Source organism: Indicator indicator, chromosome 10, assembly GCF_027791375.1.
Source record: "Indicator indicator isolate 239-I01 chromosome 10, UM_Iind_1.1, whole genome shotgun sequence".
In the NCBI taxonomy this organism is placed as follows: domain Eukaryota; kingdom Metazoa; phylum Chordata; class Aves; order Piciformes; family Indicatoridae; genus Indicator; species Indicator indicator.
The window spans coordinates 26,415,244-26,432,270 of record NC_072019.1 but is presented as its reverse complement, the minus strand read 5'-3'; the positions used below and the strand labels follow the sequence as shown (position 1 = coordinate 26,432,270).

At 42.1% G+C, this 17,027-nt stretch overlaps 1 protein-coding gene across 1 annotated transcript; it reads right to left on the bottom strand.

The window, feature by feature from the left end:
* Positions 1-3,065: 3,065 nt before the first annotated feature.
* Positions 3,066-15,869, bottom strand: USP1 (ubiquitin specific peptidase 1). The gene is made up of 8 exons (XM_054384126.1): positions 15,700-15,869; positions 14,481-14,604; positions 14,018-14,125; positions 13,370-13,530; positions 12,194-12,912; positions 10,912-11,082; positions 9,489-9,690; positions 3,066-4,616 (listed from the first exon to the last, which is right to left on the bottom strand). Exons 1-8 carry the CDS (start codon positions 15,867-15,869, stop codon positions 3,887-3,889), a joined length of 2,385 nt encoding a protein of 794 aa, XP_054240101.1. The 3' UTR covers positions 3,066-3,886.
* Between the last annotated feature and the right edge of the window lie 1,158 nt (positions 15,870-17,027).

The following is a 17,027-nucleotide window of genomic DNA, read 5'->3' as shown; positions in this document are numbered from 1 at the left end:
TGGGTGAGGCCTTGAGCAGCTGAGTCTAGTTGTGAGGTGTCCCTACCCATGGCAGAGGGGTTGATGATCTCTGAGATCCCTTCCAACCCCCACCGTGCTGTTGTTTCTCTCAGCTAGGAAGTCCAAGCAGCACTGTAACCTCCTAACTTTGAATGCATTGTGGCTCAGCAGTGTAAATGCAGCTGGGCTGCTTTTTGTGTCCCTTTTTCAATACAAAAACAAATGTCATGGGGAAAAAGAATATAAAAGCTCAGAGTTGAAGTTAAAAGCTTACCTAGAGAGCATTCCTTGCATTCTTAGTTATGGAAAGAAAAGCATCTGGTTTACAGCAGTCACTTTGGAGGCTAACAAAGCCCTTCAAGGACACAGAATTGGAGCTGAGTACAGAACTCCTAAATCTAGTCCCTTAGGTTTTTTTTTTTTCCTCTCAGTATTGAACAAGGTCCTTTGGAAGGAGAAGGTGATTAAACACAAGCTTGTTCTCTCTATAGAAATACCTAAATATATAAAAAAACAAACTTGATAAATGTGCTACTTAACATTTATAAGAAAAAACCCTGAGTTCTATACATGAGCTTTTAAAATAGCAAACAGTTACATATCCTGACTTCCAATTTGAGATTATTTCACTTTTGAAACAAAAGTAGTTCTAACCTTCAGGTTGAGCCTGCAGATTGTTGTATGTTAGAAGGTCCTGGGGGGAGGAGGGGGAGGGTGGTTTCTTTGGGGTTCACACACATCCCCCCTTCTGTTCTAGCAAGTGTAGCTGCAGCAAGAGCTCACCTTCTGCATCTGTACAGGGATTTAGGGTGGGGAGGGGCTTTTTTTAGTCTTCATATTTCACGTTAGTGAATGCTTGTACTGCTGCTGAGCAGGGCTGGAAAGACACTGATTTGGAACCCCGATGGTCTGCCCCAGAAGGATGACACCCAGCAGGGTGGTTCTTAGTGGGATGGTGCAGGGTGTGGTGCTGGCTGGGATCAAGAGGGTGTGTTGGGGAAGGGAGAGCACTGCTGCAAATTTCTCCTACTTCCCTGTGCTCTTTTGTTCCAACAGCTTCATAGTAGTGATGTGGGGTTTTTTTAGTAACCTATATATCTGTAGTGTTTTTTTTCATTTGCTGGTCTCTGATCAGCTCCCTTGAACTAGTTCTGTGTGCTGGTTTGTAGCAGCAAAGCCTGCATGGAGTTTCTGATATAAAGCAAACTACTCCTCTAACCTAAATATTTTAATTCCCCCCTTGCCTTAAGGCATTTCAAAGGCCTGTTGCAAAGCCCAGGGGTGCTGACAGGGCTTTAGAACCTGTACAGGACTCAGGGACTCTCATAATGGCAAAAATAAGAGTGAGGTAGCTCTGCAGCAGCAAAATATATTTACAAAGTGCAAAAGGGACTAAAATATCATAATAGCCACGACAGAACAAACCTGTGATTTACAGGAGTAAGCCTTGTACACTGTTTCTTCAGTGAACAAAACATCATCTATTTTAATCCAAATCTTGTATAAATGTCTTGTGATGTTACTGGATGGCCCTATGTCAGCATGAATCTGTCTTATCAGTACAGGTGTGTAAAAGTGTAGGCTCATGGAAGGCTCAGTGTGGGCAGCCACACTGTGTGGTTTCCATTGCAGCAAACTACAGGGTGCATGCAATACATGACAGTGCTTACTGCAGTGACTAATCCAGAAGGGTGGCGAGTGCTCTATTTGAGTAAGTCTCCAGAAACCCACCCCACACTATCTGTGTGCCAGAGCAGTGTTTTTTCCTTCAGCATATTCCAGCTGATGGTGTTTTCTGTTCAGCTGCCTACAAAGAAGGTTTCTCTCAAGCTTTCTAGTATGATGGAAGACAGCTGGGTCATCTTCTGATGAGCCCCTGGCCAGTATTTTGTTGGAAGATAATGGTATTTTGTTTCCTTGGAACAGTTCCTGTTCCTGCTGTTGAATGAAAGAGATAAGTCTTGGGTCAAGTGTGGAAGAAAAACAAACTTTCATTTACAGGCTGAAATTCCACAACGCCCATGCTGCAGGCAGTAAAAAAAAAAAAAAATAGCATTCTGTAATGTGATTTGGCTACCCTTGCAAGGTAAGATTCCAGTTGGGTTGGGTTTGGGTTTGTTTTTTTAATGTAGCTATTTCTTGGTTTAGACTATGAAATTATTTATTATGGTGACAATGCTTGGGAAAAGGGAAAGGTTTCCCTGTATTTGTCATTCCAGATTTTTCTCCTCTGCAGAAGACAATTCCTACAGATATTTATTTAGCATGAGATTATATAAGCAAATGTAGTCCAGCCCTTGAAGTGCTGGTCTCTCTTGACTGTCAAAGCTTCCTAAACTGAAACATGTTCTAGCAATTCCTCATCAGCATATAGGCTATGCTGCCAACTCAAGGCAGGAATCAGAGGTCCACCATAACATGGAGAAGACATTTTCTATCAGCTACCTCCATGTTTATCCTCCATTATGACAAAAGACTGTGAAAAAACAAGTAGTGCAGAATAAAGTAGGTAGATTTCTAGGGCTTTTCCCATAAAGAAGTTAATTTGCTTTTGAAGAAAGTGTAAATACATCCAGAAAACCAGGACATACTCACTTCTTGGGTATTCTCTCCTTGTCTCTGCAGCAGCAGTCCATGTCATTCCATCCCATGGCAGTAAACAGCCTATTTTGTCTCTTACTTTAAAGTTGTTAAGTGCCTGCAGTTTATAGGATTCACTTTAATCCTTTAGCATCTAACAGATGATTTGGGATTTTAACTTCTAGTGTTCAGTGCCAAACATTTTGCTTTTTTTCACATTTCCCTTTCCCTCTGAACCTTACCTCTAGTCATCAAGTGCTTTCCAATCAGGATATGCTGTACAAGAATCAGTTAAAAGAGAATGTTATTTCTTAAAGTACTTCTAAGTCTTCCACTTCTCTTAAGTAGTTTCCCAACCTTTTTGTAATGGTGCCCAACCACTTCCCCCTCTCCAAACACAGAAGTCTGATCTGGTCATCTCAGATGCATATCATACTATTTTTTTTATTTCATATATACATTTGTAACAAAGCATCAAAGCCAATTGCCTTTGTTTTCCCACACTTCAGTGAGCTCTGAGTACAAATTAGCTGTTAGAAGGTCATCACTAAGTTCCAAACTCACCCAAACAGATATGCATATTAGAGGGCTTTACTCTTAAAAGTACAAAATTATTTTAGTTACACTGCACACTCCCCCGTTTCCAAGTATTAATCACACCTATTTACACTTGCTCACTGAACACCTATGCAACAAGATGCAAATTAGACCAAACATTTCTATTAAGTTTAGTTCCTTCCAACACACTAAACAAGGTTACAAGACCCTTTATTTTTTTTCCTTGTGCCTTGAGTTGCACCAAGCACTACAGAAGTGGAGAAGGAGAATAAACCACGTCAATTACCCAAAGACTAAATATGAAGTAATAACTTCTCAAGTTACAAAAATACACAACTTCTGATGAACTCTGCTAGTTAATATACATTTACTCCAGGATATGAATACAAATAACTTTTATTAAAAAAAAAAAAAGACCTAATAATACAGGAGAGGCATGTCTGAGACCTAGAGTTGTGTTAAAACCACTACTGTGTACTGTAGGCATCATTTAGGATCTATACAAATGGGCATTTCTAAAAGGTCATAGCACTATTTCTGCAGCAGAGAGTTTTATGTGAGTTCTATGTCAGGCTTTGTTAATTCAAGTTGAGCCACTTACACCAACCAACCAAACAAAAAAGAGACCAGGAACATTGTGATCCAGTGGCTTCAAAAACAAAACAGCCATTTCTTCCAGGTAGTTTTGATGCAAATCAGACCAAGAGGTGTATGCAAATCCTGAATATTTACAGTTCCAAGTACAGTCTCACTCTACAATTTTCTTATAAAACAGTAGGTAAGGAGTTGATGTAGATGACGATGTCGGAGAAAGAGAATTAAGAAAGTCCTTTTCTTCTGTAACCTTCACTTCAGAATCATCAAAGAGCAGCCACTTCCCTTCATACTCTTTTAGGCTCTGCAGCACGTAGAGAGCCTTGTTTTCGAGTCCACTGGAAGCAACACCATTTTGCTGGCCATGTTCAGTGCTGCTCCCCGCACTCCCATTACTACTGCTAGACTCGGGATTCCTGCTTTCGGCAACTACGTTCAGGAACTTCTCAGGGTTAGCTGGTTTGTTATAGAGGTCGCAGTCAGGCTTGCTCTTCTGCCCACCAAGAAGTCCAACAGCTTCCATGTTCTTTTTGTTCAGAACTTTACCTGGCTGCATGTTTCCACTGACTCTAAAGGACACTTCACCATCGTCGTAGTCTTCAGGCGCAGTTCTTGCCTCCTCCTCGTTCAGGGGTTCTGGTTTAATCACGTCATACATTTGGTCAGTGATGAAGTTTCCCTTGTCTAACTCTAGGCTGTTGAGATCTGTAATTTTGACAGAAGCTGTGTAGTGTCCACTGCTAATTGTAATGCCACTGTGCATGACCACTGCGAACAAGCCATAGGTGTCGTTGGTCGGCTTTGTGCTCCACTCTTCTAGTGACAGTTTGAGGGGCGTCAGTAAGGGAGTGTTTATCTTGGACAGTCCACCATAGCAGTCAAACCTTCAGAAGAAAGAGCAAGTTAAGACCTCTTGCCACAACAGCTCATAATAAATCCCTCTTTAAGTGGCCCATACGCTTTTCTTCTACCAGACATTGGTGATAGGAATGCGAGAAATTCCCACTTGTCAACTTCTCAGGAGCAACATCTGCCCCAGGCACCCCCTGCTCAGTAAGGACATTTTTATCAGTGTGTAGAACGTTAAACCTCACAGCCTAGTAGCTATATAGGTTAACTAGTTAAGAGATTCCCTTTTTCTCAAAGTTCTAAACAGTGATTAACCAAATTCTTCAGTTATCTTTTGAGCTTCTATTCAAGTTTAAAAAAAAAAACCAAAACAAACCCCCCCCCCAAAAAAAAAAACAAACAAACAAAAAAACACAAAAAAACAAACCACCCCACACCTCTTCAACACCCAAGGCTGAAGTAAGCAGGGTGTTGGGTTTTTTGCCCCAAGCCCCTGAAACAGTCATTTACTGCATGCAATCTGATCTAGTTGGAGGTGTCCCTGCTGACTGCAGGGGGATTGAACAAGGTGACCTTTGAGGGTCCCTTCCAACCCAATGCAATCAGGGAATCTGTAAATCTCTCTTACTTCCAAGTAGCTTTGATGTCACTCAGAGAAAACCGAGTCATTTTCCTCAGGCCACTTTAGTGCACTGCAGTGTACAGCCAATATATGTAATGCTTATCTAAGGATGGGTAAGTTACTAACACCTCCTTATTACTAGGGATTCCTCATTAAGTGCCCTCTTAGAGAGGCTTTTAAAACTATTATGTAGCCAATTTACTTTGGAAAAAGCATCTATTATTCCATCAATATTTAAGTTTGTTCACAGTGCACAGTTGTACAATGAGAACAGTCTGAGTCTTTACAATAAGAATCTTCTTAAAAGAGTTTGAAAAGAACGTGGTGGGAGTTTCACATTATTGTGTATTAGCTTCCGTCAATGACTCTGATCTTACATCATTTCCATATTGCATCAGCCCACTGTAATTAACCCCTTTATTTAACAATATGTTATGATGTCCCAATAGATTTCAGTGATGATTCAGTCTTGCTTAGGGAGATGAAATATTGAGGTATCTGGATAAACCCTGTAAAACTTAATTCCAAAGTGCTAACTATTATTCTTCTACTTGCATTTTTATCATCAGAAAGAATAACTATTTTTAATCCAGAGAAACTGTAAGCGTAATTGAAGTAACAGAGTTTTGGTTTTGTTTTCATGCTGCTGTGCTAAACATTTTGCTCATCTTCACAGCCATAAACCCTTAGAAACATCAAGGACATCATTTACACACACACAGAGGTCCTCAGTCACTCAACTCTAAATAACTGAAATCTCATTTTTAGACCTAAGCTTACCATAAACATGTGACTACACCAAAAGAAACACAAAGAGCAAAGAATTAGCAAATAACATTTTACATCTTCTGAAAATCCCTATTATGGGTAGCCAGAAATAGAGATATTCAGAGGAGAGTCAAGAAACTGCTTGCTGATACTTGGCATCAGAAAACCAGTTCCACTCAAGCACACGGTGACAACCATATTCACATGAAACATTAAAAAACCAGGCTCTACCTTTCTTCTGAATGAGATCCAGCATCAGAAAGATTTGGAGAGGAGGAAATAAGAGAGGAAATCTTTTCCTATTAGCTTTTTGTTCTTCTTAATGATAAGAATCTGAAGACAGAAAAATTGCAAGCCAAGTACTCTGTCTCCTCTGACTGATGCACAGCAGTTCATACACAACAAACTCCATCTCTGCAACTGCATCTTTTGAGGCCATAAATTAGTGGAACTTTACCCACTGTACTGAATTAATACCTCAAGTTATTTACAGACCCTTAAAGCCTTCAGCTATTTCACTGCAACACTCTGAACACAGAAGGATGTAAAATACTCCAGATAAAAGACTTCCAGTAGCACAAGCACACTGCTGTCACCAAACAGCAAATGTTGACTGGAACAAACCCTAAAATAAGCTTTTTTAAAAAAAACAAAGAAAGAATTGGCTGCTCTTACCTGATACCATTTCACAAGACAAAAATCTTAGTTTTCTCACCAACTGTTACATTTACCTAGTAAAAGTGCTTAATTAGATGTTACCATTTCTTAATAGCTTCCCAGGCTGAGCACACATGGCCTGGCATTTTTTACCCACCCTCACACACACACTTGCCATAGAGAATTACTCATTCCCAGGGAAATAGATTATCACACTGGCTGGTTTATTTAAATAAGCTCAAAACACTTTGCAAGCCAGCATCTAGAAAAAATGAAACAAATAGCTACTAGCTGCAAATAGTTACATTACTGTTCCTCTCTGCTTCATTCCTCTTCATTTATTTACAACTTAGTCTTCAGAAAACTTAGTAGAGCATAACTAAGAAGCAAACAAAAGTTCAGATTTTTATGGGAAAGAAGTTTTGGGAAGGTTCTTAGTTTAAAAGTCTTAGTTTAAGGCCAGCAAAATAGTCTGTTTCTACTTTTCAGGCAAATCAGTGCTCTCTCATCTCTGAACAGTTTACTTTTCTACTAAATATGATAGAAGTTTACCTAAGCCATCTGGGAGAAGCTCCATCAAAATCCATTGCTCAAAAACCACACTAAGAGTGACTCTGGATACCATGGAGCAAGCCAGTGCTCTGCTCTCTCCACTTTGGCTCTTCCCCACTTGATTTGCAGCTCTGCCCCAAATTAAGCTGTTCACAAATTACATGGTGTTGTCCAAGATAAAATGGCCAAGCCAAAAACTGGGAAACAATCTCCTGAGCAGCTTCAGCTTCATCACTGACTCCAATTCTACATCTGATTTTTCCACTCCTTGATCTCTGGCTGCTATCACGTGGCAGAAAATGTATGACACAATTCAGAGGACACATGAGGAACACCACAAGAGACTGGATTCAGTCAGACCAGGATACAGGTCCAAGTTATTTTGGAGCAAGGACCTGAAGATTGCCAGGACAGAAGAGGTAAGTGTTTTAAGAGATGGCTGGTTAACCTGCAAGCTGCAAATATCCTTCTCAGGGAAACAAAAAGTAGCAAGGGTAGGAGCAAACTGAAGATAATATTCAGACTTCCTTTCAGGTGGGCATCTTGGGTTGTACTTTTTGAACAGGCTGTCATCATACCAGGATCCCTTCTCACATCAAGGGACACTCAACAGAAAGTGTGCAGCTTTTTCTCTGACTTGGGATAGTCAATATTATGTGGACCAACAAAAAGCCAATTTTGTATGTTACGACCCTAGACTTGTATGAAGAGATGTTAGCAGACATTAGGGAGAGGCTGGAGTAGATGATCTCCAAGGTCCCTTCTAACCTAAGCTGTTCTAATATTTATACTTTGTCAGAAACCTAGATAGTCCTAAAAATAAATACCAAAATCAAGAACTGCTCTTGCTCTAAGAGCAAAAATTAGAGTTTTAAAATTTTACCAAACTACCTGTAAAAGGATCTTGACCCAGTCCCTGGCAATAGTTATTCTACAATCAGTTATCAGCACTTCTTATAGGCTGTCCTCATCTGTCAACTCACATTTGCTATCTGTGCAGTGACAAAGGTCCTATGCACATCAAGTTCTAAAATATTATTAGTGACACAAAGACTTCATGTGTTGGACTTCCTGCTGGCAAGGTAGCTCTGAAGCTCTAAACAACCCAACAGGGAAATGTAAACCACAAGGAGAAAAGGCCAAACTAATTTGTGCCTCAGTAACTTGCTGCACATAGCAAAGCAGCACAGAACTGTGCCTTAGCCATCAGGTGATAAAACCCTGGAACAGATGCCAGCAGGGGGGTGTTGAAACCAACAAAAAATTATCTTCCTCTGCTGCATGTGGCAAATAAAATTGCAGGCAGCAGAAGTTCTGTTGGAGTATCAGGGAAAGCTGTAAATACAGGCCAAGTCTGCAAATGGGACCAAAATTGTCCTGTCACTCTCAAACCAGTTTGTGGTGTAATCGTCTTCTGAAGGATCTGGAGAACTATCTTATCGTTTAAGAGTAGTTTTTCCTGATGAAGCCTTCTGTCATTTTTCATTATTTGAAGTTCAGTGGAGAAAGAGCATTTACTGCAAAATGCTTTGCATAGTGTCATGGCATTGTTTTATCTGTGCACAGTATTGTAGAGACGGGGATTTGGCTGGGTTCGTTTTTCCTCCCTTCACAAAGGAAATCTCTGCATTCCTTAGTATGATAACAGGTAAAGAACACTCTCATATGAATAATCTCCTTCAAAAATCAGCATCTAACTGATTGCTGAGCAGTTGAACATCAGTGACACTGATATTTTTGTATATTAAAGGATTTCTGTACTGTTAGATCTTTAAAATGTTTATCTCCTGATCTTTTTTCCTGCATTTTAGTACTCACATTCACTTAGAGACTGAAGTCCTAGCTGTGGCCATAAAATTCAGTTTTGTTCTCATACTCCCTCTCTCTCTCTCTCTGCTGAAATACTTAGACCTGCCATGGTTTAGTCAATTAGATGGTGTTGGGTGATAGGTTCGACTTGATGATCTTGAAGGTCTTTTCCAACCTGGTTAATTCTGTGTGGTTCTCTAACCTCACACAGGGAAGTTTTAAGAAAGCATCAGGCTGTTGTACAAATATACATTAAACAAGTTTTGGGGAGAATACGCTTCCACAAGACTTCTTCACAGAGCTCATTTTATGCCACTACTTCTAACTATAAAAAGCCTTTTCTGAAATTAGGGGCTGTGTCCCCCTGATTTAACTTAATTTTAATCTAGAAAGCTGAGGGGATTTAGGGGGAATGTTAGAAAGCATTTTCATCTCTTCTGGTAAGGTTTCCTTCCCAACAGCACAGTGGTTTTGTAAGACAGTGATTCTGCATACTCACTCTAAGCCACTAGCAGCAAAGCACTTCAAGTGAATTGTTATCACTTCAGGCATTTTATCGAATAAAAGGCTGCGTTCTGCTTCTGCGTAATGATGGCAGTTCTCACAGAAATATTTATCCTCTCCCACAATCCTTTCCACTGATGCAAACTGCGAAATGGCCCATTTGAGAGTCTTCATTTCTGTTTTTGGCTCTGGAGAAACTATAAAAAGAGAATTGTTACATTCACAGATGTGTTAATATTTATATTCCCAGTGCATCCCCACCAGAAAATAACAAACCAAAATATGTCACTTTAAGACACGTTCAGAAACTATCCTCACACTAAATATCTCTTAAATTCTTCTCTGTGAGGGTGCAAGACACTGGAACAGGTTGCCAAAAGAAGTTGTAGAGACATCAAGCCTGGAAGTGTTCAAAGCCAGGTTTGGGTGGGGCCTGGAGCCACCTGGGCTAGTGGAAGGTGTCCCTGCCCATGGCAGGGGGCTGGAACTAGATGATCTTTTTAAAGGTCCCTTCCAGCCCAAACCATTGATTCTATGAAACAAAGCGTACTCAACTCTGAATTATTTCAGCAAGTGAAGAAAATATTATTACTTAAAATCTGTGGGTTTCCCAAAGCTTGTCATTAGGTCACATGTACAAATTCTGCTGCCTCAGGTGTACATATTTGAGTCCAGAATTTCACTCCATGAGGCAAACCTCCAAAACAACCAGAGAGTTCCTTTTCACTTTCAACGCTGCCTCCCCTGACAGCTTCACACTGCTGGTGACATCACCTGGCACCGTTGGTAGCACTTCATACAAGAATACCACACACACTTTGCTCTGAAGCCCTTGAGCAAAACGGGGAAGGGCAAAACCAGTAAAAGCTGCTCCAAATTAAGTCCATGGGAAACTACATTTCCTTGAATTTCAACAGGTGGTATTGCCCTGTGTACTTTTGAAAACAGCTAAAAACTAATTATAGATCCCTAAAATTGGTGATCTAGTTAGAAGACTAACAGGTCAGGGCAGTCCAAAATACTGAAAAAGAAAATTCTTTAACAGTGAATTAATCAAAAAGAGCTGGTTTCTCACTTCTTTTATTTTTGAGGGGGAAAATGCAGGTATTTATTATAATGGAAGAAAAAGAATTTCTTATCCAGGAAGAACAGAATTACCCAAACCAAGGGGAACATACCTACTATAAAAGTAGGAAAGCACATAGATTAAGTGAAGCACTGTGAGCAGTCCATGCTGTGTGTTAGAATCTGAAACACTTCTAATACTGTCTGGATCTGTCTACGTTATCAGTGCTGTTTCCAAAGTCTAAAGTTAATCAAGACAAAAGATAACAAGCCTCTAATTTTAACCAGCAAAACCAGAAGCACTGTCCCTGGCTGAAGCAGAAACATCACAACCCCTTCTGGCAATCACTTACTTTCAGAACTCTCTTCAGTTTTAGAAAGCTCATCTTCTTGCACTGGAACACTGATGTCCTGAAAATCTTCTCTCCTCTCAGTAAAACACTCACACTCCAAGCATCTTGTTCTCAGCACCAACTGGCCCTGGAACAGTTTTTCCACTAGTTCAAGAACAGCCAGCTCTGTACCTGCAAAAAGAATACCAGACCACTTATGATGCATTTTATTCCAAAGACTCTTCAGAACCTGGCTATCCTTGGAAAACAAAAAATGACTGTGTGACTGATGTGGCCTTTTAAGGAGGCCAGACAGGAATTAAGATGAAGAGCTGCTTATCACATGCAGTTTTCACACTATCATCTACTCTTAACTAAATAGGGACCCCCTTTCTCTTGGTCCTCAGACTTTAAGAGTAGGTTCTTGTTTTCTTTAAGAGCAGGTTCTTGTTTTATACTTTGAATTGCGACTGCCATTCTGGAAAATTTTTTTCCCCCATCAATGCACTGCCTTCTTAGTATGGACCATCAGTCTCCTCAAAGAGCACCACACCTGTGATATCAACCTGGTTTCTATTTATTTTCAGTCATCTCCTCCAACTCTTTCTAAACTCATTGGCCAATTTGAATCAAATCTGCTGAAGAAATGCAGATCTCACAAGATTGTGCATTCCTTCAAATTGTTACAAAAAATCAGTGGGTGGATCAGAAAGTGCCAAATTAGTAAGTAGTGGATTCACAGCAAGGCCCTTCCCTCAACAGGCATCTTGTTTCATTGACAGGAACAAAATCCATTCCTGCCAGCAAATTAGCATATATGATATACCCAGTGTCCTTCCTCGTTCTTGGGAAGGCTGGAAATATGGAAGGTCTGAAAAACAGGGAGGAGAGAATGTTTCCAAAAAAACTTAGGGCACAAAACCATAGTCAATGGGGACTGATTCTGTTTGCTTCTGACAGTAATCTTCCTTTACATCTTGAGTCTATTTCTCTGGATGGCCAAAATTAGTGGTAATACAAACCTGGTAACGTTCTGCCTTTTGGGGTTTATATTGTGCAATGATTACATCATGTTAAGAGAAGTGCCTCTTAAGAGGTATGCTAAACAGGTCAAGTTGTAAAAAACAAAACACACCAAAACATTACAAACGTGTATAAAACTAAATTCTCTTTCATAAAAACATTTAGGACTTCCTGAAAATTGTGTTTAGAAAACTCTGGGTACTCAGCCTGAAGGCTGACTCCCCATACATAGTAGTTTCTTAACCACACTAATCTTAAGCCCATACACTTGTTCACTAACCTTCCTTTTTTGGTTCTTTTTCAGTTCCTTTTCCATTATGGCTTTCCACAGGAGACGCTGGTTCATGATATTCTTCTTTACTATCGTGACCATTTTCACACTTTACAGAGGACTCCTCAAGCTCACAGTCATCATATTCTTTCCCTGGCTCTTTGGATACCAAGTTTGTAGTTAACTTCCCTAGGCTATAAAATTTAGACAGGATGCTAGGCTGCTTGCACGAAGATTTTAACCAGTTTAACCTAAGCCGTGACTTCTTCTGCGTCGGCTTGGCGCTCTCGCTTTCGCTGCCACACTTGGCAATGGCATCAGTTTGACTTTCTAGCTTTTCCCCTGTCGCTTTCCTCTTTGACCTGGTTTGTCTTTGATTTTCTTCTGCTGCAATTTGCTCTTTTGATACTTTGGATTTTTTCTTTGCGTTGCCACCTTCTGTATCACTCTTTCTTTTCCCATTTCCCTTAAGCAACTTGTCTTCGGCCGTCTCTCCCGTGTGGCTACTTGGTACGTTCTCCTCCTCCTCAGAAGGGCTGCCAGTTCCATTGCTCTCAGTACCCTGATGAAGTTTCTCTTCCAGTTTAGGTGCAGGCTCTTCCACAGGCAGTTTATTCAATTCTTCCTTCTTCAGTAGCTGACATGTTTCTTGAATATTACCCAGGATACACTGCAGAACTTCCTGGGCATCGTGCTGCAAGTAGCCTTCATACATAGGGTTGAGCTCTCTAGTAAAATAAATGAGCAGAGAAATGAAAATTGTTCTTTACAACCTGCCTAACATGATCTGAGATTTAAACTGGGGAGTTCAAGATGTAAAAGTAAGCGAGGATCCTCTCCGGGCCTAGAGAGAAATCCTCACTGTCACAGGCAGCTGTGGGAAGGCAGCTACAACCTTCTGCATTTGAACACAAGTGCAAATGCAACTGGTCCTCAGGTCAATGCAAGCACTTAACATACTCAGGGCTAAAGAACTGTTCTAAACCTAGAGGTGGATTTAAATTATATTCTTAGAAAATTAAAATTTACTTTCAAAATGTATGTTATCATCAGTAACAACACCAAAAACCTACTTCCTGTGACACCCCAAATTTAAGACCATCTACCTCCTGCCAGTCTCTAATGCTGCACAATGACCTCAAAACTTCAGGGGCAAATTCTGATGATGTTTAAGATGGTTTGTACCTAAGGGTATTTAAGAGCCTTCGTGGCTGAGTCGCAAGTTCATCTGTGTATTTCTCTGGATTTAAGAGAAAGCTGGCTTGAAGCTGCTCAACTGAAAGAATCAAGGAGTGCAAACTGCATATTAGCTCATAACTTGCCAGTGGATCTTCTTTACAGTTTCCCTGCAATATAAAAAGAATAAGAACACTTGCAGCTTGATCTGTAACAGATTAACTAAATAAGGTCAGGAGAGAAAAAGTTTTTCTACCAGATATTTGACAGATTTTTTTTGTCTGCTTTGGGAAGCAGGTGAGTTTCAGACAATTTATCATTCTTCTGTTAGTACAAAACAATTATAAAAGCTAAACTGCTATTACTTTAAAAACCAGCTTTGCTCAAACTCCAATTTCCTTCCACTCAAAGTATTATAGCATAATTATCTTAATCTCAGAAGCACAAAATTTCTTCTTGAGTTCCTTCTGTTAGGACTTGTGCTTGCAAGTTTACAAACACTGAACATTCAAGTTTGAACACAAGTTGAAACCAACTCAGCTGTATCTTTACCTGAAGTAGCAGCCAACTTTTTACAAACAGAATAAAAATCAGATTTTTCTTTGCACTCCTCACTGACACAATTAGAAGTAAAGGAGGTGTTGTGAGATAGGTTACCTTTTCGGCTTTTTGCTCTCCTTCATCCTTCAAAGATTCTTTCTTCTTTGAAATGATATTATATAAGTGTTTCACTCCAGTTTTAAAACCAGGACAGAAATATAACACCTGAAAGCAACAGATGAAAACAAGAGAATTGGTAAAGTAAGAAGTTACTCCATGCACGAATCCACATTTAAGATCAAACCAGCTTTGCATCTCCCAATGCTGCTGCATAGCATGTGAGGACACTGGATTATTCATAGCAGGGAGGTGCCCAGAGTGTGCAAACTGAGAAAATTACCCTACAGTGCAACCCACAGTGCACCCATTTCCTGCAGTATCATCTTTTCTCCCCCCCACTGTAACTAGATTCCCTTCATGATACATCTAGACACCGATGTCCTATCAAACTGTAAAGCTCATGCACTTGTGCTTAAGCAAAAGAAAAGCTTCTTTTCTAGGCCCCTGAACACCACCTTACCTGAAGGATGCTGTTAAGGTAACAGGTGTTGCCCAGATTGTTCAGGCCCACAAAAGGCAACATGTTGTCTTTTTTCTCACAGCTGATAAGCACAGGAGGCTGTGCTGCAGGAACAACCTGATCACTATTCAACAGGAAAAAAAACAAAATAAAGAGGTAGTGCTTGAAAATGAATCCTTCTGGCATGCACACATATGGCCAGCCACCATCTCAAAGCGAGCTTATAAAGATCAATATACACAAACCAAAACAACATTAAGGTGTTTCTAAGTTGTTTATGTGGCTGCTCTGGGCACTCACAGACTGCTCAACTCTAACACTTCAGTAACACAAAATAGACAAGATTTACAAGAAGCAGGCAAATTTGCTGTTTGTTCCAGTTCATATTTTGCAAAAAAAGTATCTGAAGAGATTGATTTAAGCAATCAAGAAACTTCTCTTTAAAATACTTTTGTATGTCCTTTGCTCATTCCTAAGGCAGTGCTAAGAGAAACATGCCTAGCACATATTTTCTACTACTGTCCCCTTGCTCCAGATGCACATCACTTCGTTTCTGGATGCAAATCAAAAGGACAAAACCAGAGGGACCACTGAACCTGGCACATTACACAGAAGTGACCTATAATGTACTGACACAACAGACCAAGATTCAGTCTTCAACACATTTGAAACTGACCACGATTAAGCAATTTTTCCTATTTAGATTTCCTCACTAGCTGCAATGAAGTGAGTTCAAAGCTTTGTTCAGGGCTTGAAACATTCCATGAACAGTAAGCAAAATCGATTACCTTGCAGCATAAATAACCTTTAAAAGCTAAAGGAAAAAAAACGTATTTTTACTACCATTCATTTTGCAACCCCCTACATTTTAATATCCTTTCAAGCATAACTACATTGTATTAACTTAAAATAAGGAGACTTCTTCAAGTTAATACAAAGTTTATGCCAACCAGCCAAACATCCCCAGTACAGCAAACTTCTTTACTTAAAAAGCAAATTAGTTACAAAAGTTTGCTACAGTGGCTAGCTCGGTTTGATTAACTTGGCTTAAGGGGTTTTTAGTACACGTTCAAGCACACTTATGCAAGAATAGGCGGCATGAGTGAGTGGCTGGAGCAGCACTGTTTATCCATTGCATCAAACACAACTCCTGTTCGGCCACGGCACTAGTTTCACTACGCAACCCGAAAGGCTTACTCAGTGCGAAACTCTTACGTACATCTCAGAGCCTCTGAATTCTGAACTCTTTTGTTCATTTTCCTCGGACTCTGTGAAATCCAGCGCTCTTTTTGCCTCCTTTTTTTGAAAGAGCTTCAACGAAAGCCTGTTCTTTTTCGAGGGGCTCCCTCTGGCAGGCCCGGTGCTGTCACTCGGCAAAACCCCGGGCATCTTTCCAGACGGGCAAGGGAGCGGGGGAGGCGGCCAGCCCGGCAGGGAAGCTGCGCTCGGCACTCACACCTGCACACATACACACGCGAGTCGCTATTTACTTTTAGTGCGGGAAACAGCAACGGGCGCTGAAACTAAGTGCGGCCCCGCAGCCCCCCGCCCAGACCTCTGTCAGCCACCTTCCCTCCTCAGCATTACCGTCGGACTCTCCCGCTATCCTGCGCCACCCGCCCGCCCGGGAGGCCGCTCGCTCACCCGCCCGGCCCGGCCCCCGGGAGCGGGCCCGGAGCCCGGGGGAACAGATGGCGGCGACAGCAGGACTACCTCTCCTCACCGCTACATGTTGTCACGGAATAGGGCCGCCGCTGTCCGCCACCCGCCGGTTGCTATGGAGACCACGGGGCACCCCGGCACCGCTCTCCCCACCACGGGAAACTTGGCGCGTTTTCCGTGCCTCCAGGACCCGCGCCCTCACCCCTTCTCGCGCCCAGGCGCTCGCGGTCGCCCCATGCAAACGCCGTAGCCGAAGCCGCCGCCGCCGCCCGCCAGAACCGTAGGGCCATGGTAACCGACGGCAACGTCTCTTCCATCAGCTTAGGGCAGCCGAGTGACACCTCCACCACGGGCCCACCGGCAGCGCTGGCGCCGCGCATTTCGCCAGCTTCTATCAGGCAAACGCCACGGGCAGCCCGAAGGGCCCTGCCTGTGCGCGCGCTGGCGCAGCTAACGGCCCGGCCAAAGGGCTGAGTCTGGCGAGAGCGGGGGAGGGGAGGTGACTGGGCTGAACCATTCCGCTGAAACACCCCCTCCGGCGACGGTGGATTGGTCCGACGGGGCTGGATTGGTCCGGCTCTAGCCCCGCCCCTCCCAGCCTCCGCCAATCACAGCGACAGGCGCACGAGCAATGGAAGGGCCGCTCGGGCGGGGCTGAGGCTGAAGCTGGGGTGGGGCGTCGTGACAGTAGTTGCTGCTTTTTCTGTTCTCTGTCGTTCTCTCCTTGTGGCTCGGAGGGCCTGCCCCGGTCTCGTCTCGTCTCGTCTGGTCTGGTCTCGCCTCGCCGGACGATAAGCCACAGCTGGGCGCTTGACGACGTGGAGCGAGCGGCAAGCGGGTCTGGTACGCCCTGTGAGGGCAGAGGCGGAGCCGTGCCCTTCTTCA

What these genes read in the sequence shown, in the direction of transcription:
- USP1 (XM_054384126.1), bottom strand. Translation starts at nt 15,869, where the DNA reads ATGCCCGGGGTTTTGCCGAGTGACAGCACCGGGCCTGCCAGAGGGAGC. An exon ending in AACTGAAGAGAGTTCTGAAA is followed by an intron (nt 9,691 to 10,911) that starts GTAAGTGATTGC and finishes CTCTTTTTATAG; the next exon opens with TTTCTCCAGAGCCAAAAACA. An exon ending in TTTGCTGCTAGTGGCTTAGA is followed by an intron (nt 4,617 to 9,488) that starts GTGAGTATGCAG and finishes TTTCTTCTGAAG; the next exon opens with GTTTGACTGCTATGGTGGAC.